The sequence below is a fragment of the Python bivittatus genome, unplaced genomic scaffold, assembly GCF_059951505.1.
Source record: "Python bivittatus isolate LINGU-HERP-01145 unplaced genomic scaffold, Pbiv_v1 ctg000220_np1212, whole genome shotgun sequence".
Classification (NCBI taxonomy): Eukaryota; Metazoa; Chordata; class Lepidosauria; order Squamata; family Pythonidae; genus Python; species Python bivittatus.
In genome coordinates this window covers 29,791,851-29,816,561 of record NW_028277048.1, presented here as the reverse complement: position 1 = coordinate 29,816,561, position 24,711 = coordinate 29,791,851, and the positions used below count along the sequence as shown (strand labels likewise).

Genomic DNA, 24,711 nt, shown 5'->3' with positions numbered 1-24,711 from the left:
AAAAACTTCTATGTACAAGCAGACAGGGGCTTTAAGAAAGCAGGTATTGCAGCAGTTCACTTTTCAAAATATCCAGGACAGGAATTAGGCAGCTTAGTTCAAGCAAAGGAAACAATGTAAAAGGGTCCTTAAATCATCTAATTTAATATTGTCCTCTATAATATAAGCTATTTCACATTCTCATTCCGTATACATTCAATTGAAATATATTATGAATTCATACAAGGCTTCCCTTTCCTGCTACCAAACAGCTGTGTTGGACTCAATTTTCAGAATTCCTAGCTAGGTACCATAATCAAGGGGAATTATAGTCCAAATATATCTGGAAGGGATCAGATTAGAAAATGCCAGTATCTACATTCTTCAGAAGAAATTCAGAGCCAGCCAGAGCTTTTGAGCACAGAAATAAGTCTTATTAAATCCACTTGGACTTAGCTGCAAGTGAAGGTACACAAGATTGCAGGCTTGTAGTGCAGCTATAGTCCCCAGAAGTAAAACTGGATTATGCAAAGAAACCCAATGACTAATAAAGGGGAACGTGAGCCCCTATTATAGGTAAGATTTGCCATGGAGGTTTCAATCCTATACACACTTAAGAAAATTAAGTCTCAGTGCACGCAGTGGAGTTTCTTTGAAAACATATGCACAGAATTGTGTGTTGATATTCTTAAACTGAGGTTATGGTAACTTCACTAAACAACATGTGTGCGCGTGTGTGTATATAGATACACACACACACACACACATATGAATGTGAGCCTATAACACAATTTGAGCCTGTTTGGCATTAATGTAGGATTAATATCCAGTGTTTTAACGGAAAGCATTGGATGGTTTAGGCTAGATTGGGCAAATGGAAACTGTCTAGCAAGTTGCATTTGGATCACTTCTCTCTAAGATCATGACTTAAATGGACCAGTTTCAACTGAGCTTCTATAGGACGTGGACGTTGTCATTGTCTAATGTTTATATAGCAGTCCTAGCTCCTGGAACAAGTTCATGGCATAGAAGGAGGTACACTACTACCAACCTATATCATCTCTCTACATGTACCTGTGGATTGGTCAGATTTCACTTGGAGAAGAGTCCCTGACGTATTTTAAAGCCAAGTCATTCGGGTCTTTAGAAGTCAAAAACAGCACTTTGAATTGGATCCAAACACCTCTTGGCAGTGGCAGAAAATAGGCGCTATATGACAATGGCAATTTTTGCCCGTTAGGATCCTGGCTGCCACATTTTGTACCAACTATAGTTTCTAGGTTGTTTATTAAAGAACAAGTGTAACTTGTTACAAAACGTTGCACTGCATCCTCATCCTCCTGCATGAAGTGCTGTAGTGCGCTTCTGGAAGTGAAGTGCTCAGCCAGGAAGCCATGTGCGCTCTCTGCATAATCCATTCTGCCCCGACCCACATTTTCTATTTTTCTTTTCTGACTCATTGTTCTGTGATTACCAAACTTCTCAGCCCTTATTCAGCAGTTTGGGGATATTTTTTTGTTGTTTTTGTTTGTTTTCCCTAATAGAGATTTTTGTTTTGCTTTTTATATTGATTAACAGAAATTTTATATCTCCCCAATCACACAACTCTCCATGGTGTATATGAACATAGGCATAAAAACAATACCCTATAACACATCTCCCATCCACCAACAACTCCATAATATAGTGTGTATAGCATGCTGGACTGGACACAGGTACAAATTCAGGAGTGGAACTACCATCAGCCCCCTCTTCTACGTGGATGACATCAAGCTATATGTTAAGAGTGAATGAGAGATCGACTCGCTGATGCACCTGACACAGATCTGGACAGTGAGGACGTTGGAGAAAGGTGGCCAGATGGTAATAAAGAGAGGGAAGGCAGTTAAGACCGATGGGGTGGAACTACCAGTGGGCCACATAGCAGACATAGAGACCAGCTACAAGTACCTTGGTATCCCACAGTCACATAGGAACCACAATGAGGAGGCAAGGAAGACAGCAACATCCAAGTACCACCAAAGGATAAGACAGGTCCTGAAGAGCCAGCTCAATGGGAAGAACAAGATCCATGCCATTGACATGTATGCCTTGCCCATCAGATACCCTGCCAGTATAGTGAGCTGGCCAAAGGAGAACATGGAGACTGCTGATGTGAAGACCCAAAAGCTCCTCACAATGTACAGAGGTTTCCACCCCAAGTCCAACACCCAGAGACTGTACACCAGCAGGAAAGAGGGCCACCCATAGGGGTGAGAGGGATTTTTTTTTTTTAATTTGTGTGTGTGTGTTCTTGTGTGGGTAGGTGGATTTATAGATAAATAGATCTTCAATGAGTAAATTAAAACTACTACAGGAATCCATATCAAAGGCCAATTTAAAAGAAAGGTTTTAAGTGCTTTCCTAAACTTCAGGAGGGAGGAAACTAAATGTATCTCTGGGGACAGCATATTCCATACAATGGGGGCAACCATGGAGAAGGTCTATCTTTTTATCCATGTGTCTCTTACTTTGTGTGGTGGTGAAATATGCAACAGACATTCTCTAAGTGACCTTGCCAGATAGGCAGATTCATTTTGGACAGTGCAGCAAACTTAGAATACAGTAGGCGTTATTCTACAATAGCTGGTTTGATTCACTAAGCATTCTGGCTGCTGTACCCATACCAGTTGCAGCTTCCAAGTCATCTTCAAAGGCAGCCCCACATAAAGTATGTTGCAATAGTCCAATTGCATGGTGACAAGGGTATGAGTCACTTTTGCTAGGTCTCTTGCTCAAGATAGAAAAACAACTGGTGCACCAGCTGAAGCTCAGCAAAGCCTGCAGGCCATGATATCCACCTGCTGCTACTCAAACAGAAGTCATGAATCCAGGAGAATCCCTGTGTCAGATCTGTTTCAGGGGATTACGACTCCCATCTAGAGCTAATTCTGGAATCAGTGTTAGCAAGAAGCCAAGGTGCTTTGAGGCCAAACTACATCTCCGTTTAACCTGAGCATGTTTCTTCCCATCCACACCTCAACAGCTTTCAGACCCCAGCTCAGGACTTTCACAGCAAATGTCTGCAAATTCCTATTGTTTCTCATGCCCTCCTTGTAAAGCTCTGTTTTGCTGGCATTCCCTCAATTCACTATCACCAAGAGTAATTGCCTGCTCTTTCTTTTCCATGAAATCCCACTCTTGCAAAGAAAATGTCTAATGCCATTTATGTGCAAGTGCACCAAATCCTTCCCCAGCACTTTCCTTAAACAAAATAGCCCTATCAGGAATCAAGGAAGGTAGTCAAGCCGTGTGGAGCAACATGCCTCTGAATGGAGGCAGTGGGGCAACCAACAACTGCAGCACAATGCAACTGTCCTTTTGTAACTTCACACAATTTATGAGACAGGCATGGGAGGAGGCCCCGTGATAGAACTTTAAAGGAGAAAGCAGCCAACCGAGCAGCCAACTGAGGATTCCTTTGAACACATTTTTAAACATGATCTTCACTTTCCTTTCCCAGGGATTAACTCTTTCTGCCTCCCACGGGGTTTCTCAATTGTTACATCCTTCTCTTGCTCTTCTCTATGCACTCATTTCCCCATGCATAATCTCATACAAGCATATCTTATAACTCAACAGAATTGCCATGTTTGGTAATAAAGGGCTCTACGCTTTACGGTAGTTGGCGAGTACAGTAAAGGGATTGCCTTCTAGCTGGTTCTAAATACACTTCTGAAAAGAACAAGCAGCATTGTATAAACCCTTGTTACTCTTGGGGTGGACACAGGTTTTTCAGATTTTGTTCTATTTTATTAGTAAGTTGGGTAAGGTTTTTTACAATGTAAATGCCAACTTCCAAATTAGGCTTAAAAATACATTCTGGGGACAGCTTTCTTGAACAACTAAGATGGAGGTGGGAGGTACCCTGAATATAATGGTACAAGAGAAAAATAATTCCTTGTTTAGAAGATTCAGTTAGTTCCTAAAACCTTTCTTGGAGTCAGCCAGTTAGAAAACTCAACTTCCATTTAGGCCGTTCACTTGACAGGCAGCCAAACTATCTGATCAACCTTCAAAAAATTTGGAGGAGAAAGTTTGACAGGCTGCCAGCAACCAAATCTATTTTTTGTAATTCTAAGCAGGGGGAGGGGAGGATGTGCCACCACTCATCTCTTTCAAGATATGGTAGATTAAGCTATTAACCCATACAGAATATGGGTTCGAAGAGGGTTTACACAGGTTTAATTTTTCAAAGCAGTGCAAGGGAAGGTTGGAACAAAGCAGAAAACACCAACCAGATGCAGATCATGATTTGGGGCTTGTCTTTTCCTCTCATGCAGAAATTCTGCCCCTGTGGGAGGACTGTAGATGTATACAACATTGGTACTCCTCCTGTTGCCAGACTAGCACCAGCAGGAATACCAACCTATAGAATAACAATAGTCCTGTCATGGTAGTCCTACTGTGCCAGGGAAGTGATGCTTGGAAACTAGAATATGGCAAACAGTGTTACTCAGGTACCACCATACTGTGGCTGTGCCAGAATACAAAGCCTTATGAATCTCCCCCTTACAGCCACCTCCCCTGAATCCCTGGCACAGGGTAGAATATATATGTATCAAGGAACTACTTCAGGGACTCAGGCAACCACTGCCAGAGCAGAAGTGGGCAATCCCAGCAACAAATTGAGGAAGGGACATGGAAGGTCAGTGCATGAGAGATGGAAAAGTAAACAGTGCTTACAAATGCTGAATTGGAAGTTGAAAGCCCCAGTGTGCAAAGCTTGTTATTTCCCAGGGAACTAAAGTTTAGGGTGATATTTCCAGCAAAAGATCAGTAAAAATGAGCTGCAGAAGGACCAACCAGCCCCTCAGCCCAAGTAAGAAGGATAGAGGAGCACAGGGCCAGACCTCCTGAAGGGAGGAGGCAGTTCCACAGCAGGTCTGCCCAGCCCATTGGAGTGGGGAAGATGACTGAACCTAGCCCACCCCTCTTAGTGTCTTCGGTTTCCCACGAGAAGGCTTCTGCTGCCACAAAATATTTTCATTGCAGCCTGACTTTAGCTAACTCAGTGGCAGGCCGCCAACAAGATGAAGGCTCTGGTGTAAGGGGATGAGGTGGGCCATCTCTGCACATGACAAGGAAGCTGCATAGGTAAGCCCAAAGATGTGGAAGAGGGTATGAATAATAGTTGGAGAAATGGTGATAAGAATCCAGTCAGGAAAGTATCATACAGAATGGTCATTTTCTCCAGTAACATTCTCAAGAAGTACTTTCAGCTAAAATCAGTGAGATCTTTTCAATTTATTTTAGATAGAAATGACTGTCCCGAGGCTCTCATATCAAGCATGGCACAGATATCAATGTGCCATTTCCATTAGCTCACTGGGTTTTTGAATTCATCTTCTTTATTTTTTCTGATTACTTTCTATACCTGGGCCAACATGAGCCACAACTTCTCTTCACCTATATTTGGCAGTTTTCTTGTTGATCCAGCTTTGATTCCCAGCATTAATTCATCATTCCAGTTCTGAACTCAGTGAGTTCAGATGCCATATCATATTTTGCTTAATCATCCTTTCTCAGTTACACTGTGACAAAGCCCTGCCAGCAATCCTTAATTTTGGTAATGCTCTTTTAATAAGAACAGCCAAGTTCATTCCCGCACATTCTGATTACAGCCAGCTTCTTAAAAATTATTCACTGTTAATTCATCATCTAATGCATTTGAAGTAAACTACAAACTATCAGTAAATGATAGAAATTGTACATTTTTATTGCAATTTGAGGAAGGAACATAAGATATTAGCCTTTCCCATCTTATGATCTAGCCTAAGTACAGATTTAATCTATATGGGAGAGGCTCATTTCAAATGTTTCCCATATTTATATTTTTGACTTGTTGTCTAGATACAGCATACTCTGTGGATGTATCCTATCAATAGCTAGTCATTTTTTTGTTACGGGAAGTGCAATAATAAAATAGCCAAGTGTCGCCTGGACATATGAAACCCATATTCCTTTTATAGAGAAATGCATATATTAATTGTTACAAGCAAAGCCCCCGCCCCCATTTAGGCACATAAAATAAGCAATCAGCAGGAAAAGTTATAGAACAGGAAAATGTGTAAATATACCTGTATGCAAAAATAAAAAAAGGGGGGGGGAATTTTTGAGACAAAAATATCCCAGGGCTAAACCCTCAGATTAGCCAGTTTGGTGTAGTGGTTAAGGCATCAGGCTAGAAACCAGGAGACCGTGAATTCTAGTCCCACCTAGGCACAAAGCCAGCTGGGGGACCCTGGGCCAGTCCCTCTCTCTCAGCCCTATGAAAGAGGCAATGGCCAACCACTTCTGAAATCTTGCCAAGAAGACTGCAGGGACGTGTCCAGGCAGTTGCCAGGACTCAACACCGACTGAAAGCACCAAAAAACCCAACCCAAAACAAAACAAAAACCCAACCCACCCCCCTCAGATGCATTTTTTGGTCGACTAAGGAGATCAGTGCCAAAACTTAAGATTCGTTGACTCTAGCCATTACATTTGACGAGCTAATCTTTCGGAATTAAAAAAAGAAGACTGAGCTGGCAGTGTCGAAGTCGACGCGAGTCGCTTCTAAGAGGCGGGAAATTCTTTGCCGGCGTGACTGGCAGGCGTTCCACCGAGTCAGCATCCCCTGACGAACCGCCTTTCTCCTAGCAGCCAGCTATTACTAACGCCGACCCCCGGGAAAGAGCGGAGCTGAGCGAGACCCCCGCCGCAGAGACCTCAGAGGGCCCCCAGCGGCTCCTCGCCTTCCCTGCGCGCGGCGGCGGCGGCGGCGGCTCCGAGGACCGCCCAGCAGCTCACGTGAGTGCCGAGTCACCTGACGAGGAGGAAGGCGAAGGCTGGTCCGGGCGCTTCGGTGCCCTGGAGGCCGGCCATGCTGTCCCGCTTGCTGCGGGAGCACCAGGCCAAGCAGAGCGAGAGGAAGGAGCTGCAAGGTGAGCGGCCGGGTGAAGCCTCGGTCTCGGGGGAGCTCGGGAAAAGGCCGTGCTCTGGATGCGGCCGCCCAGCTCCCGCCACCCTGAAAACGCCTCGGCGTCGCCTTTGAACTCTTCTTGGGGAGAGGAGGGCCGGGCTGGGCCTGGGCAGGCGAGGCGAGAGAAATAGTGGCTTTCGATAAAGGAGTGGTTCGGAGTGCGTCGTTGCTCGGCGCGTAATAAAAACCCGGCTTTTCCGAGCATGTATTTGAGCGTGGCTACGGCTGTATTCTCACGACGCAAGCACAGACGACCAGACTGCATTGGAACCTCACGTCTGGGCGAGCCCCCCGTATGGTGGATGGTTCTGTGTTGTGCGAACCACGGGCTAGCCTGATACTCGAACACAACCGTAGAAACTTCGAAGGCATAAACTGCTTGAATTTCGTAGCCTCTGGATCTCTGCTGTTCCAGGAGTGCGAAACCCAAGTGCAAAAATAAACCAGGCAAGAGGTTGGAGATGCAGGAGGGAGTAGTCAGGAGTCAACTGCACCCTCCACGTCTTGCAAATGAATGGCAGTGCTGGCAGCAAAGCCAGTTCTATCTTCTTGACCTGCAGCACTTTGGGGCATCCATGGAGATGGAACATAGAATTACCCTGCCACCCTTCACCAAAGTAATAAAAGCTCCAGGCCAAACCCCTTCTTGTCAGAAGCAGTGTAATGCATGCAGTGGAGACAGAACCAGCAACACACAGCTGGTAAAACCTGGCTCTTTTCCAGTTTAAGGCAATCTTCCATCTAGTGAAAGACTAGTCTTCTCACCAAAGACTGTGAAAAACACTTTTTAAAAAACGCTATTCTCTTTCAAATTAAATTCAGGTTCATAAGGAGCCTGTGTAATACCTGACAGGTGCTTTGGAAAAAACCAGCCAGTCACTATGCAAGCAGATACCTCTCCCATACCCAGGATGTCCAGTCCTGCAGCTCAAGCCAAAATGATAACGGAGGGCACTTCCCAGTGGCCAGAAGAGATGCTTGCAATATTCTAAAGTGGTAAACAGCTGGGCACATCCCAACCCCTGATTACATAAGCAATTATATGGTTGATTAAGCATGCTGGACTGTGTCTGATAAAAATTGCACTGGGAGAAGAGAGGACCCACTATTTTACAACTAGATCAACTAAAGATGGCTTTGAATTGCTTCAGGCGTGGGCTGAGGAAAGAATGGAAATATCATGGGGACATGGCATAAAAAAACAGCCTTGAGGCATATCCATGCCATGGTTTAGGGAGATGGGAGGCTGAGCCCTCTCAAACTGTTGAGATGGATATGAGTATACAAGATAAATTCTCTACTAACGCAGGGAACCTTAATACAGGTAGTCCCCGGGTTAAGAATGCCCAGTTTAAGGACAACCCATAGTTAAGAACGGAGACTATTGTAGCAAAAATCGAGTTAAATACACAATGATTTAAGTTAATTACACAACACTACTTATACAGTATTATACAATAATACTGTTCTGGCTTATGTACAAATTCGACTTAAGGACAGACATTGGAAACGGAACTCGTTCTTAAACTGGGGACTATCTGTATGCCAAACATATAGTTTAACATATAGTGAGAGGAAGGACGTAACATGGAAACCATGCCAAGAATCTAATGTAGAGCCATTTCACAGATATGTTGCTTTTAATGATGTCATAGAAGAGACATTTGCTTTTCTTTCTAGAACGGCGGCGGCGAGAAGCCATTGCTGCAGCAACTTGTTTAACAGAAGCCCTGGTTGATCATCTGAATGTTGGGTAAGTAGTACTGAGAAGGGGGAAATGATTGAAATTACATGAAATATCCATGAAATTACATGCATGGATATTGGTACCCAATACATGGTTTAAGATCAAACTCATTAATGATATTCTAATATGTCCATCTGTGGTCCCCTTCCTCAGAGCAAGCATGGGGAATTTTAATCCTATGCTATCTGATACATGCCCCCCCCACACACACTTGAAATTTATGTTGCCAAAATACAAAAATATTCTATGCAAATTTTCAAAAGGATGCTTTGCTTTGAGGAGTGCATGAGTGAATCACCCCTTTGAAGCTGCTTCATGAAGTGATACCCTCTTACTTCTAAGAGCAAATGGTTACTTCATGTGGCCTGCTCTGTTTGGGAAGTTGCAGTCCAGCAGATGCAGAAGCCTCTTCTAGCTACTGCAAATGTTTGTTGAGGCTGCAAAGCACCTTTGGAGGCAAATCAATTCTTCAACTCAACAAAGAAAAATCACATTGCTATTATGAAGTGAAGTTCTTAACCAAGGGAAATTGTAAGCATCTTGTGCAGTCTTACTGAAAAATTATTTAATAGTTAACTTGTATATCTGGGCAGGGGGAGAATCACAGTTCAGAAGATTGGGGTTGCAGAAAAGGACACTCTTATTTTCTACCTTTAGGTTCCTGAATTGTTCCCTTATAAGGGAATAGTTAAGAGCCAGTAATGTGAAGGATGCAATTTGTGGACAGAGAAGTTCCCCATTCAGTCTTCTTGCCTTGACTATAAACTTAATGCATGCATTTGACAAGTCACTCAGCCTTATCTCACCAATTCCAAGAATAATACAGGACTTTTCTAAGAATGCCTAAATAGTGTAATGAGCTTTAAATATCACAGTGCTATATAAATAAATACTTAATATGATTCTCACCATTTGTTGCATGTTAACAAAATTAGCTTTGTAGAATTCATGTGCCAAATTTAGGTGCTCTGACGAGTGCAGATTGGAAATTACCTCTCTTTTATAGGGGTGTCCTTTTCTACAATTTATTGATAGTTGGCCCTGGGAAGTTCCTCACGGTTGTTTTAGCTATGTGGACTGGATTCATTGCTTTATTCTTGGCACATTGTATTTTGTTGATACCATTCTTTTTATTGTTTTTAATGTGTTGTGGGCTGCCCAGAGTTGCATCTGCGAGATAGGCAACCATATAAATTGATTAAATAAATAAATAAATAAATAAATAAATAACAACATTACAATTTATAACAGTGACTTCTATAATTTAACTAAGTATCATAAAAATTGCTTTCTTTTATCTCTTCTGAGTTACCCATGATTCATCTTTGGTCACTTTGAATTCTACTATTAAGAAAGAAGGAGAAAAAAATAATACCTAATTTCTCCATTTTAGGTATAAATTGATGCAACTTATTCATGTCCATCCTCCCCCAGCAGATTTTAAGCAATTCTGCTATAAATACATTTCTAGCCTCAATATGATGGCAAAATCTTGGAGGAATAATATACATGTGACAGAAGAACATCTAAGGCAGTGCTTCCCAAACTTTTTCCTTCATTACCCAAAAACACTTATTAGAAGGAGGGCACTGGTGGGTGCATGCGAGCGAAGGGGGGAAGAAGGGCGCAGTGCTGCAAGCAAAGAAAGGGTGGGTGGGGGAGACTTACCCAAGTGACTTGTGATGTCCCCTGCTGGCTTCCCCATTGACTTTGCTTGTGGGAAGCTGGCAGGAAAGGTTTCAAATGGTGATTATGTGACCACGGGACACTGCAACTGGTCATAAGCTCAAGCTGGTTGCCAAGCGCCCAAATTTTGTTCACATGACTGCAGGGGTGCTGCGATGGCCAGAACTTCGAGAACCAGTCATAAGTCCCTTCCTTCAGTATGGTTGTAACTTCAAACAATGGCTGAACGAATGGTCATAACTTGAGGACTACCTGTATTATAAAAACAATATCATTGAATGATCTTTATGTCATTTCAACAAATTACCATTGGTAATTTCATCAATTTTCGTCTTAATAGGAATACTTCGGGAGATTTTCAAATATATTTTAGTATACATGGCAATCTTTAAGTCTATTTAAATGTCCCTATTATGATGCGTAATGGGTTTGTGTGTCATTACCCAAAGAAAAACTATTTTTACCCAATTTTGGGTAATTCACCCAGGTTTGGGAAGCACTGATCTAAGGCAAAAGTTGTTTGTTTTAGCAAGGTCTGAAATACTAACTGGAAGGATATGATTTCTTGTTAACACTTTGTGGCCTGTGTCACACTCTTCACTCTTTTATGCAACAATTATTTTAAAAGGGGGCAGGACTGAAGTTACAGACCACCCTCTAGCCTGCTTTTCTCTAAAGTTTATTTACACTGGAAAGTGGAAGCTGCAACATTTTATAGCATGACTTCTGTCCTTGACAAGCTCCCACAGTTGCTGGCGCCATTTAGTTTTGTGGTTAGAGGATGAGAGTGGGAATTATAATTTTATTCTTCAGGCTACATTTCCCCAGGGGCTTTCATCAGACTGCAGATCCATTGAAATTCTTTGGAACAATGGAGCAAATAATGAAATAAGCCTTGCGTAGGTTTTTCTCTGAGATGCTATATCTAACTCCATTCATGATGACTAAACCATTTTGTTATAACTTTTTACCACACAAACATATGAGATCCTGGTGGTGGGAACATAAAAATAGCTGTAGCCTGACTATTTTCCCATGCTCCTCTTCCTCATTAGTACCTTTAAACTTGGACTGGAAAACAGGCTGTCCTTGCCTACCCTATGCTCAAGCCTTACAGGCTTCTCGAATAGCTTCACACTTTTCATTTTACCATAATACTGGCTAAAGTCCGTAGGAAGACAGGTGTCAGCCCTTCCAGCTGGGCCAGGTCAAGAAACAGAAGCAGCAGGGATTCCAGGAATGTTGCTTTATTGTTGTAGGCTGCAATAACAGAATCTTGAAAGCCTGTCAAAGTTTCTCTCTGTCCCATCTTATATTGAACAAATGACTTTCTCTCTCACCTTTGCTTCAGTCTCTGAACCAAGTAATCACTTGTCCAAGTCCTTCCTTAATGGCTGTTCATAGCTTCTGCAAGATCAGCTCTAAATTCCTTTACTCCACCTTCCCTATCAGAATGATTCTTCCCTCCCATGTATGAAGATAAGCAAGACCAGTTGTTATGGGCAACAGATAAGACTCCCTTCCTCCCTCCCTCATTTGAAGATGGGCCTGGCATCTTACCAAGATCAGTGGACAAGTCTGACACAGAAGAATCAGACGGAGCTGTAAAATTCCCTCTCCCTTCCCATACCATAGCAAATGGCACCAGAGTGTTTACCCTGGCAATCAGCAAGGTGTCTCCTTCATCCTGGGACTCATTGTCTGTTGATAGTGACAGGAGGTCACAGGGACTGAGCTTGAACAGGAATTTCAGATGGAACTGGTGCGCAAGGTATGGAGTGTGGTCATCTCTCGCTCTCTCCTGTGATCTCTGATTTGGGATAGCCCAGAATACCTTCAGGTTCATATTCCTCTTTCCCATTCAACAGAATTCAAAAATTTCAAAATGTTGAAAACCTGTGTAGGTTTCTTTATATTCCATCTTATACAAAACAAAACCAAGGCAGGGTTATTTTGAGATTCTTTCTTATGCTTGCTTTAGTGTCTGGACTGTGTAACTTCTTATCCAAATCTGTAATTAACAGTTCTTTCATATCTTCCCCAAAGTGAGTTCTAAATTCCTTTACAGAAGGGATTCACTTGAGGGAAGATGGACATCTTGGTAGGCCTGAGGTTCCTTCTCCCAGTATACACAGTGAACTGTAATATATATTTCACAGAAAGGCTGAGGATTCGGAGTCTTCTAGGCCCAATTTATTAACACTACCCAGTTCATTTCCATCCCCTTGGAATCAAGAAAAGAGGGACTGTCCTCTCTTCCACACACTACCAATAAGTCTCTGCCTTTTGGTCTCCCTCTTTTACCCACCCTCACCATTAGCTGTAAAGGACCCACCCTGCCTGTCAATTGTCTATGGTTGTTTTCATTATTAGTGGTGAATAATAGATTTCTTCTTTTCATACTGATGCCAAGAAAACTACATGGATGTGTCCATGAAGTCACCAGGAGTCGAGCACAATGCAATGGAAACTTTACTGTTTTGTTTTGCGTTATTTTGTGGATTACTGAACTAAAGTTTATCATTTGTCAAATGATTTTCAAAATATGTCTGGTTTATGTCTCCTGTTTATTTCATCAGATCCAGTTTGTCCAAGCCATCATTAATAGTTCCAGTGTATTTAAAGAACTATTAGTTGTCTATCTGGTACTCAGTGTTGCAGTGTCATGAGAAAATAGTTCTCTCCTTTTCCTGAAATGCTCAAATGACCCTATCTTAGCTTTAAAAGCATCCCCTAACATTAATGTTGTATCCACAATCCCTTTCCTTAGTGAGGCAGTTATAATTTATTTTTGCATATGCCTATTTGTTTAAGAGTCAAGACAAGTTCTTTTCTTTTCCTTTTTATGCAATGAGACTATCTTCTTCCACTTAAACATATTAGAGCATTATCTTTGCTTTAATTCCTATAGCTGCAAAAAAAATTTTTTTTCTAATGAATTCCAGGCATGGCTTTTTAAACAAATCAGTTCTCAAATAAGGAACATGCAGTGCTTTCAGGGCCTTTAAGGGGGTGGGATGGGTGGAAATGCAGTAGAGCAGCTGCCCCACACATGTTGAGGGACCTATACAAAACATGGCTTAGTATATGAAATGATTAGATTAATACTTTTCATTGGACAACTAACCAATTAAGATATAATCCCACAAGTTATTTCAGTACATATTTTGTGTTTTCCAATCCATTCCTATTTATTGGGCTACTGACTTCAGCGGACAAAAGTCAGTGGAGAAAAGATTTAAATTGATATAGGATGCAATGGAAAGCAAATGAGAGGAGGGGTCAAACAAGTACCAGCCCTGCCCCCTGCACTTGAGTCTTAAAGAGGCCTTTCACTTGATCCAGCAAATCCATCTCAAGATTTATTCTTCTAAGGGATCTAGCAGTATTCAGGGCCTTTTTTCTATTGCTTTAATTAGTAGGTTGAACCCAGATATGAATGGAAAGATTCCTTTCATTCAGATAAACACCCAAGATCCCCCCCAAGATTCCTGCAAGAAGAAATGGGAAGAAACAGCTTATTCTGATTTGCTTTTGCAATCCTCATCGAATCTCCCATACAGTTGGGGGCTTGGGATCTCCCAATCTTTTGCAGCAATTTTTAGGGACTGCAGATGGAGAAAATATGGCCTCTCCCTCTTCCCTGTTGATCAATAGAGCAGCCTAGGAAGAGAATTCTATCAGAAGTGTTACATCCAAGCAAATGTGTCAAAAACAAATCATATAAAGCCACATTTTGAGCACAGTCACTTTCAAGAATTTCCCCTTTAATTGTCACATCTCTTTCCCTTACTTACAAGTAGTTCCTTCAGTTCTCAAAAGTATTGTTGTCAAGTACAGTACAATTATTAACAAATGTTTAGCTTTTTATTATTGGCACAAGATGGATTTTCTGCTGTAGCTTGCATATGCGATTTGCATCTCAGAAGGGTCTTTTATAAACAGACAATATTGACTTTATCCATCAACATTTCTTAATTGAAAAGATGTACAATGAAATGTCTATGAAAATATCTCATTAGCATATTATCAAAGAGTATCAGTCAATTTCAGTCAGACTGCTACCCATATCAGAATATTGCTGTTTTCCTCCCCAGATGTATATTTTCTGTCAGATATATGTAGTTTTGATAATTAGCAATACAACAGCTCATTCATCTGAAGTTAGGAAAAGAGAATATATCAGCTTAGCTTCAAGACATATTTTGTGAAAATATATTCTACTTATAGAACATGCATCTGTTCACTGAAGATAACACAATTGTTACACAATACAATTAAAGGTTTAATTAGCTGCATAGTTCATTAAAGAAAGAAATATAGTAGGGGATAATTAATTGAAGATACAACTTGTTCTTAAATAGTACAATAGATTAAGCATCAGGCATCCATATAATACCCAGTTGATTAAAGAAGGGATTGTATCAGAAGACCATAGTTCATTAAAGAAGAGCTTTAATTGACCTAGTTCATTACAGGCAAGAACAGCGCTTCATGAAAGGCTGTTAAGACTATTCCTTTGATCATTGAGGTCTCTTGGTGGTTTACAGTAGATCTTCAGTAGAATTAAAACTAAGAGAGTTTAAAAGCAATTACAAGTCTGTTTAAAAAGGTCTGCAAAGGGTAGGCCCCTCAACTCAGTAGAGAATATTTTCCAGAAAATTGGGATGGTTATAGAAAAAGCTGAGTTGCCACAAAATGAGCATCTGGCAACTATAGGAAAACTGTCTCAGATAATCATTTTCATCCACACAAGTTAAGACCGTAGTTCATCCAGCTGTGCAAAGACAATCTTAGCCTAGCACTTCACATTGTAAACATAACATGCATGTATGACAAGCCACAGTAGCAGTCAGCACAAATGTTTTGCTTTGAAACTTTCCTCATGTTGACCTTAAGTGATTGAAGATTTCAGAGTAAACCCCATGCTCTTACATTCCTCTTAGGCCGCTCACAAAGAGTTCAGTTCTATAGAGTGAGGTTTACACAGAGTTCCAACAGTCTCTCCACTCTTGAAACTCACCAGTGCTGCATTAGTGTTTTCTGCTTTCTCTATCTCTTAACCACGCAAAAACCATCTGTCTGCAAGACAGTTGTATGTTAGTTGAGAATGTTCATTCAGTGAAGCATTCAGTGAACAGTGAGTATTCCTGTTCATTTATTGAGACATATAGAACAAGTAATGCTGAGTAAGTGTTGAGACTATTTGTTACCTGAAGCTATGATTTATATAGGGGGATATCATAGTTTCCTGAAATCGAGTTTTATACAATCTGGAAAATTTGCTTCCTAAAAAAATGCAGTGGTGCTAGTGAAAGGAATTCTCAGAATTACTTTATTTCCATATACCATTAATTCAGCAGCCAATCTTGGAGACACTCTGGCTGCTTACAGTTTTTTTTATTATTTTGCCCTTCCCTTATATCCGCCCTTCTTTAGGCAATTCCTTCAACTCAAAATCGCTCACCCTTCTCAGCACACTGAATCTTTCACCTGACTTTGCCTTAGTCATGAGTGGATCCAGATGCTCCTAGTCTATATAATGATTGCCAGATGTTACTTAGATGCTTAATCTACTGTAGCTTGGGAACTTATCCAGCTACGAGCTCCCAGTGCCTGTCTCTGCCCTTGGGATTAGCTTGCTCTGAGCTGGGAAGCTACTTGGTATGGAGAAAGGAAGTCAGTTCTGTTCCTCCCTTGTTGTCTTGAAGAATGACCGAGCCTCTCTTTCCCAGGGTGGCACAGGCCTATGTGAACCAAAGGAAGCTGGACCATGAGGTGAAGACACTGCAGATCCAAGCTGCTCAGTTTGCCAAGCAAACAGGCCAGTGGATCAGCATGGTAGAAAACTTCAATCAGGCTCTGAAGGTGAGTGCAGTGCATGTATGAGTGGCCATGGTTCATGTATTATGCAGCAGCTTCCAGGTCAGCTTTAAAGGACTGGGCTTGGTGAGTAGGAATGGAAGGAATTGCAGGTGGGTTTCAGTAGACAACAGCCATCAGTTCCCAGATATGAAAGATCTTGGACAGATGTGGGGCAACTTTAGAAGGGGCAAAGAGTAGCAAGCCCCTCAACAGGATGTTCTCCCCACTAGCCCATCACTTACAATCTCTTTAATGTGAGTTATGTTGTAATTCTGTTTCAAAAATCTCATCCAACATGCCCATTTAAAAATGCACCTTGATCCTCGTGTGCCCTCTGGTTCCACTGTGGCCTACTAGGGCAGGGATCAGCAACCTGGTGGGCTCCTGGGACAGCCAAGGATGAGAATATTGAGCCATCTGAGAAAAGCAGGCATAGTTATATTTTTATTTAAAGTTCACTGTCAGCCACTCACTACCAAAACCATACCATTTGATTTCACCCATGTATTTGTTGTTACTTCAAGCTGTGAGTAGCCCTGATAGTAATGGAAGAGCACCATCTATTGGGCACAGGCTGCTCACGGTATTAACTCCATAAAAGGGACAGGAGTGGTCTAGATGCATGTGTGGAATTTGTGCCTGTACATTCTTAATCCTAAATGGTGTATATATATAAATGTGACAACTTAAAACAAACCTCATCACATCTAACTCTTGCACAATCTGTCAGCACGTACAATTGTTCCTCTCTACTTAGCAGTGTATTAAAGGTATCAACCACAATTTCAAATAATTAAAACTGCTTGTGATGTGCCATTATTTGCAATAATGCCATACATGGCAGAGGAGCATAGGAAAAATAAGTCTTTGATCTCTGTGCAGTCTAAATTTTAATAATGTAGTAGACAATAAAGAGATGCACAGGATTGCATAGTCTTTCAAGGGTATTTAATGAAAGAGATAAGGGGCTAACAAAGGTCTTCTGTTAAACGGTAGAACTTGTTTTCTGTACATTATACTTGAATTCATCTAAAGTTACTTAAGTGCCAGTGAAGAAGGATGTACTAGAAAATTCCTTCTGCCAGGGGCAGAAAGTAGGTCCCTGCATGCATGGATTTGAGAAGCAAAAGAGCAGAGGTTTGATCCTGACTTTTGCTCCCTGGGCAGGAAATTGGTGATGTGGAGAACTGGGCGCGGAGCATCGAGATGGATATGCGGACCATTGCCACTGCCCTGGAATACGTTTACAAAGGGCAGCTGCCATCTTCCACCTCCTGATGCAGAGGCCGGGCTCTCAGTCTTGGTCACCGGAATTGCTTGGATTCCTTCTCTCGTTCCATGTTGCCAACTGAAGGCAGTCCAGTGGCAGTTTCCTTGCCTGCAGCCTCTTCCTATACTTCGGTGACTGTTCTTCTGCAGCACTGAGTAGGCTCTCCCTCCACTCCCCGGCCTGTCTAGATGGTGTAAGAGGTGCTACTGGGCCTTTCGCTTTGACTTGTGCTTTTGCTGAGTATCTGTGGGCAGCCTCTAGCTGGGAGGAATCATGAAACAGACTGGCATGGGAGTGCACACAGCCCACAATGAAAGGAAAAGAAGCCATGCTTTTTCCATACAAGCTGGATTGGTCTGTGCTATGAAGTTAGAAAAAATGAAATAAAAACAGGTGGCTTAACTACATTACAAGGGTTGGTGTGAGTCATTGAAGTGTGTGCTGGTTGACTGCTTAGTCCCATCTTGGCAAATGTGAATAAGGATGTAAAGCTGGCTTCTCTTACTCAGAGGAATGGGATGGAGATGGAGTACTTCAGTGCAGCTGGAGCTTTTTCCCATAAGGTCCCCGGCCTGGCCTCTTCATCCTCTTTTAGTTTTCAAATCCTTCTCTGATCGTTTTCAAATTTTAAACAAAGGAACCCTTCTCAGGGTTAATTTGTCCTAATCTCTCATAATTCAGCATGCACATACTTGGGTAAGTGGGGCATGACATGGAATGTGAAAAGGGTTCAGCTTCCATTTCCAGAGTGTGTGTTCTCCCTTCACTGGCCTTGTTGTAGAGGAGACTGGATATTCTAACATGGTCCAGGAAAATCCCTTGTTCAAGGAAACTCCCCATATGACTTGGTTCCATAGTCAGATTGCCTTTAGTCTATCCCGTTCTACCCTGGGTTTCAGCTAGTGAGCATTCGGCTTCTCTTTTCCTAACCTAGTGCACCTTCCATCTGCATTTGTAGCCGCAAGAATTGGGGAGCTTTTGAGTCAATAATACTTCTTGTTACATTTCTTATGAACAACAGCACTGAGGCTCACAAGCTTAAGGGCAGAGTTCGGCAATGAAATTTTAATCATTTCCTTTGTTTTCCTCTCTTATTACATCTCTCTATCTTCTGGCTTAACTGGGGCTTTTGTAGCATCATGGGTCTTTCCAATTAACACAAGATTTCCAAATCAAGACACCTGTGTATAGAACCAGCTTTCCATTTATGCATCATTTTGTAGACCAGGAAACTTCATGTCTAAGTCTTTTTGTGCATCAGCTTTTATCTGAATGCAAATGCTTTCTGCCCAAACTATATTGCTTGTACTAGAACAAACAGATATGCAGTGGGGAATGGAGTCTTGGGCTCCTACCCCAAAGATGAAGTAGAAATCCTTTTAAATTATAGGAGCACATTTGATTTTAGCTGCTGAGCTTAAGTTCACAGTATGCCTTCTCTTAAATTAATTGTGAGCCCTGAGGCAAGAAAATTAACTAGGATTTTCCAAGGCTACTTATTCTCATTTCCGTCTATACTTAGAATTCATTCAGTGGTAGGTGGAAAACAGTTGGAACATATGGAGGAATCTAAACTGTGGGGACTCCCACCTCTTCCCTTCTTTGTACCTGGTAGCTGAAGAGAAGCAAGGGGTTGATTTACCTAATTTCTGTCTAGCTTTTAGTTCCAAGTTCCAAGAAATTCCTGTGATTTTTTTAAAAAGCACTTACGCCCACACTTCAGCTCAAAAGGCTCCCAATGCAGTTTGTGTCAATAAAAAGAGAGTCCCTAATCTCATATTTGCAATCTTTAAAACAAATATGACAGTAAATAAAAAATGACCAGGGCAGGGGAAAAAACACTCAGGAACCAATTCTTAATGTATAGGGAACTTTGTCCTTTCTTCTGCCATAGGCCAGAAGAACGGTGCTGAATGATGGTTGAGGGAGAGGCAAACCCAGCTGGAATTGCCGCCTTAGTGGTCTACTTTTCCTTCCTCCCTCTGCGGATACTCTAAATTGGACAACCTGACATTCTTGGACATTCCAGTCTTAAGCCTCTGTAACAGGGTTAAAGCAAGCAGATACAATCAAAGTTCACTATGTGAAGATGTTGAACCTTCTTGGATTTAAAGGGTTTTTTTTTTCTTGCATAGCACCCCTTAGATCTGAAAAGAGGCCATCCTGTCCCTACTTTCCATTTTGGTAGGATATTTTACCAGTAAGGAGCTTTCATACGTAGAGAATTAATGGCCGCTTTCTTTGCTTGCAGAAAGCTCAGCAGCTTAGATCCCTTAATTTAGAATCTTCTAATGAGTTGAGCTAGGCAACAAAGGCTTTTTTCACTTCTAAGCGCTCGCTCTCTTTGTTCTTGCAAAGCATAAAATCCTTAGCAGATTTTTGTAAGAACACTTGGTTTCACTATACTGTTTGTCTCACATCCTTGACATTATCAGCAATTAGCGAGACTCTCTGTAAGTGTACTGTACAGGTTGGAGTAATGATTCTTAAGTGGTGCTATATAGCCCCACAGGGAGTGAGTTACTGATATATCAATGTTGGAGTATTCAAGGTAATATAGAAACCTTCTCCCCTCTTGTAGTGGCTCCTTGGAGCCAGTAGAGGGGAATTGTTGTGTCCTGTTCCCTTCTTCCTGACAATAAAATCTCAGATTTTTTCACCAGGTCCTTAAAAGGATAAGGCAGATGCTGAAGAGAAATTAAATAGGAACACATGCACATAACCTTGGATAACACTGAATTAAATTCCATCCATTTGTAACAGTATATCTGATGAGCTCTCAGAAGGAGGAAAGGAGTGGTTTGCTTATAATGGCATTAAGACAAGTGTGAGACTAGGCTGAAGCTGCCATAACTAAAAGGTGAAGCAGCAGGAAAGCAGAGGGGACCAAAGCCAGGAATCTTACCTAAAAGATCCTTTCAGGGAGATAGATAAGAAGGAAACAAGTTGTTAAGGAAACAAATGTCACCTGAACCAGACAAAGGAAGTTGGGCCTCAGTACATGGAAACCGCTCCCCAATCCCATCAACAGCTACCAGACTTGTAAATTAACAAGGCAAGAGCAGCTGCCAGCTTAAGCAAGAACTTTTGGGGATAAAAGGGGTCCCGAAGCCTGCCCACTCCTTGAGTCCTCTTTGAGATGTCTTTGGATCCAGACTTGGCAGCTTCCATCCCTCTAGCTTGTGCCTGGCAGCCTAGTTGAGAAGGATGAAGGAATGGGTAAGTGTGGATGAGTGTGCGTGTGCGTGCATGGAAGAGCAATGTACATTGTAACCAGTAAAGTTTTGCTGTTACTTTACATTCACTGGGTCTCCGTAAGTGTATTCCAAAGAACTTGTCAAGTCTCAAAGTTCGGTTAAAAGTTATGTGTGCGTAATTACTTCCTGCCTGTTGCCCAGAGTTGTGTGTGTCTCTGCTCTAGCCACACCTATCTGGAAAACCCAGGTAGAAAGCAAGTGGGGCTTACAAGATCCACATGCCTCAACAGGGTGTGTGTGTGTGAATAAGCGACCATAAGCCGAACCTGAGAGCCCCTGTAACAAGGAAGAAATTAAGTCCCAAATTGTTCTAAAAGAGTTGGATGATATTCAACACTGGATTCTTGTTGAAATATGCCTAAGAATTGTGTGCGTATGTATAGGAATGAATTCCACGCTGGAAGTGGTGTTTTCCACCATATCTCGCCTCCAGACACTACATGCAGACACAGTGGGGAACACTGAAATGAAGTGCTCCATCCGTTGGCAAAATTATGGCTCCAGTTGGTTCTCCCAGGTTCCTGTGGAATCACCTCTTTCCATCTGATTTCTGCCCCTCTACTCTCTCTTGGCTGTGAGGGACACTAGAACCCCAACTTCTACAGCCATTAAAAAAAAAAGTTCAGTTGATCAGCTGGTTAACACAGAGTGCGATAGCATGAAATTGACTAGCCTGTCCCTGGCTTACTTGGAAGGGTAATTCAAAAGACTTATCTCTTCTACTGTGTAGCTACCTGGAAGAGAATTCCCTTCTCCCCCTAGTCTACCGGTCAACCTACAGTTTCAGGTACTACCAAACTCCTGATTTTTTGCTACCATAGATTAACATGGCTCTCTTACAGTGCCTGTAGTTTCAAGGAATTCAACTGGTTGGCAGTACAACAAAAGAAAAAGAAAAAAACACAAGTAACTACAGCACTGTGCACACCACTGAAGACTTTTCAAATAAGTTGAAAATGTTGGTCGGGGTTGGAATTTCAGCTGAGGGAACTACGAATCATGGACCTTGGAATATTGCAAGTTAAAAACTCTGTGGATAGCAGTGCAACACGGACCTATTCTGGATGTATGATAAAGACAAACTGCAGAGGCAACAAGACTGAAGGCAGCCTGATTTTCTGCCAGCTCTGGATAGGAGGGGAACATGACAAAGCAGCTGTGTGGGCATGGTCTTAGCCATGAAATTCTCTTGGAGACTCTGGGAAAGAGGCAGTCTCTCAGTTACATCTACCTCCTAGGCTTGTTGTGAAGTTCTATTGTTGGAAACAGAACACATACTTTCTTTGAGCTCCTGGAATTATAAATGAGTGTGAGTGTCATATCCTGATTGCTTAAATATTGGCTACCTTTGACTGCCATTCTGGCCTGCTCAGCATTAACTTGCGTTGTTATCAAGGAATTCAGCCTTTTTGTCCCACAGCCTATGCACAGGCTTATTCCTGATTCTTCGTTTTCCACTTCCACTTTCTCAAGAAACTGAACTGGAATTTGTGTGATTGGAGGTAAGCTCGACCTTTTTGTTTTGACTGTTCTAGCAGCAGCAGCAGCAGCAGCAGCAGCAGCAGCAGCAGCAGCAGCAGCAGCAGCAAGAGTTCATGCTGGGCTGCATCCTTGCCCTTGGCATCTTCCGCCAGAGCACTGGTTGGGAAGGGCTCTGATTCTGCCCCTCATGGACTTTGACAAGAAGAAGCGCGTTTGCCTGTTGTGTGCCGCAGAAGCTAAGCAAGCTAAAGATTTCTAGACGGGGTAGGGAGTTGCTGTTCCTTTGGCTGCACAGTCTGCTCAGGTTATCTGCATAAACTCATCTTCAGAGAAGGTAAGGTGAAACAAAAGGGGTGGGAGGTGAGCTGACATTGCTCTGTGTCCAAACTCAGGGATTTTCTAACAGACCTATTATATTTCCCATCCTGCAGGATTGCAAGCCTGGGAGGGGTAGGATCTGACAGCCAGGACATTGGGCTAGTATTAGTCAAGGATGAAAACTGGGCAAACTGAAAAAACTGACCTGAAAAAACCCTTCCCACTTTGCTATGCAAGTAGGAATATCTGAGGAACCAAAAGCTTACATGTGCCAGATGAAAACAGATACGGAAAATTGGAGTCAGAAGTTCAAACTGTAGAAGGAAAGGGGACAACTAGTGATAGTTAAGAGAAAAAAAAGGATTTATACTTTAAAATATGATGTAGTGATTGCTTCTGCCACTCTGTCTGTTGAACTGAACCTAATACCTTTTGCTTTGTACTTGATTTACAGAATTTTGTCCCCTTGGGTTGACTTGTCACTTGCTTGAGGGGAAGAGCTGTTAGCATTCCAGTTTATAGCCTGATTAAAGAAGAATGGTAACAGTGGGTTATAGGCAAAACAGCAATGTTCTCTGGCATCTTAAAGACTAATGACTTTGTTATGGTAACTACATTAATGGATAGAGCTCGCTCTGCCAATCAGTTTTTCCTTTCTTAGCCTGTGTTGTGTTTGTGTTTGGGTCACAATCCAAAAACATAAAGAGATCTGTTTGTGTGAATGTACTAACGTATGAATGTAGACTGACACTGTAACGTGACTGGAATAGTCAAGAGTGGAGAAAATATACATATATATTTCACCTAACATACACATTTGCTAGAATTGCAAGGTAATTGAGTGAAACATGCAGATCACAATGAGAGATACCAATCATGAATGGGTATATATCCCTGCCAATAAAGAACTAGCAAATCAAGGTCAATTGTGATTATACTTTCCATTTCATTGAAGGGAGAGAAGGAAGAAATTGTCATAATGGTCCTCTAAATAATGCAAAAAGAACATATAATTAGTTGTAGTAGCAGAGAAGATATGTACCTGATTGAAGAACAGAAGATGCTGCTTTGTTGTGAGATAGCAAATGCTGACAGATTTGAAATTTACCTTTTTCAGTCAAGCTGAAAGCCGTTTTTGTAACTTGCATCCATCTTTGGGGATTATTATTCATCTTTGCCGTTACGCTCTTATGGAAAGTTAAAACTTTCCATGCCAGGTGAAGTCAAAGCCAGCCCAATCTGGCAGAATAGGGCAGTTGTCACAGGCAATAGAGTTGGGGCATCAGATGCTTCTTTATGTTGTTATTGCATTTAGACTGTTAGGGATAGGGAAGAAGTTCAGATGCTACAATAACTTGGCTGGATTTGGATACTCAGCTCCTTAACATCTGTAACCTTGTCTGTATAGTATGTGTTAATGTCACAGTCACCCTCTATCTAGCAGCAAAATGTTTTCAGCTGTACTATGTTGAATTGCATTGATTAAACCCAGTTCAGGTTGGCTGGGTTCACCCAGCATGCAAAATGTTACACTTACAGTGGGGCAAAAAAGTATTTAGTCAGCCACCAATTGTGCAAGTTCTCCCACTTAAAAAGATGAGAGAGGCCTGTAATTTTCATCATAGGTATACCTCAAATATGAGACACAAAATGAGAAAAAAAATCCAGAAAATCACATTGTCTGATTTTTAAAGAATTTATTTGCAAATCATGGTGGAAAATAAGTATTTGGTCACCTACAAACAAGCAAGATGTCTGGCTCTCACAGACCTGTAACTACTTCTTTAAGAGGCTCCTCTGTCCTCCACTCGTTACCTGTAGTAATGGCACCTGTTTGACCTTGTTATCAGTATAAAAGACACCTGTCCACAACCTCAAACAGTCACACTCCAAACTCCATTATGGTCAAGACCAAAGAGCTGTCGAAGGACACCAGAAACAAAATTGTAGACCTGCACCAGGCTGGGAAGACTGAATCTCCAATAGGCAAGCAGCTTGGTGTGAAGAAATCAACTGTGGGAGCCATCATTAGAAAATGGAAGACATACAAGACCACTGATAATCTCCCTTGATCTGGGGCTCCACGCAAGATCTCACCCCGTGG

At 41.9% G+C, this 24,711-nt stretch overlaps 2 protein-coding genes across 4 annotated transcripts in view; both read left to right on the top strand.

Moving 5' to 3' along the window:
* The first annotated feature begins 6,686 nt into the window (after positions 1-6,686).
* BLOC1S1 (biogenesis of lysosomal organelles complex 1 subunit 1) lies at positions 6,687-17,957 on the top strand. Its single transcript, XM_007435427.3, has 4 exons — positions 6,687-6,944; positions 8,663-8,735; positions 16,151-16,283; positions 17,448-17,957. The coding sequence occupies exons 1-4, from the start codon at positions 6,884-6,886 to the stop codon at positions 17,556-17,558; spliced, it is 378 nt and encodes a 125-aa protein (XP_007435489.1). The 5' UTR covers positions 6,687-6,883; the 3' UTR covers positions 17,559-17,957.
* Positions 17,958-18,080: 123 nt separating this feature from the next.
* RDH5 (retinol dehydrogenase 5) overlaps positions 18,081-24,711 on the top strand; it is a 28,208-nt gene continuing 21,577 nt past the window's right edge. For 2 of the 3 annotated variants that reach the window (XM_088138224.1, XM_007435434.3), the window contains exon 1: positions 18,081-22,623. The gene's annotated coding sequence lies outside the window, so the exon portion shown is untranslated. The remainder of the gene's footprint in view (positions 22,624-24,711) is intronic. The other variant, XM_025171318.2, reaches the window with a different exon arrangement.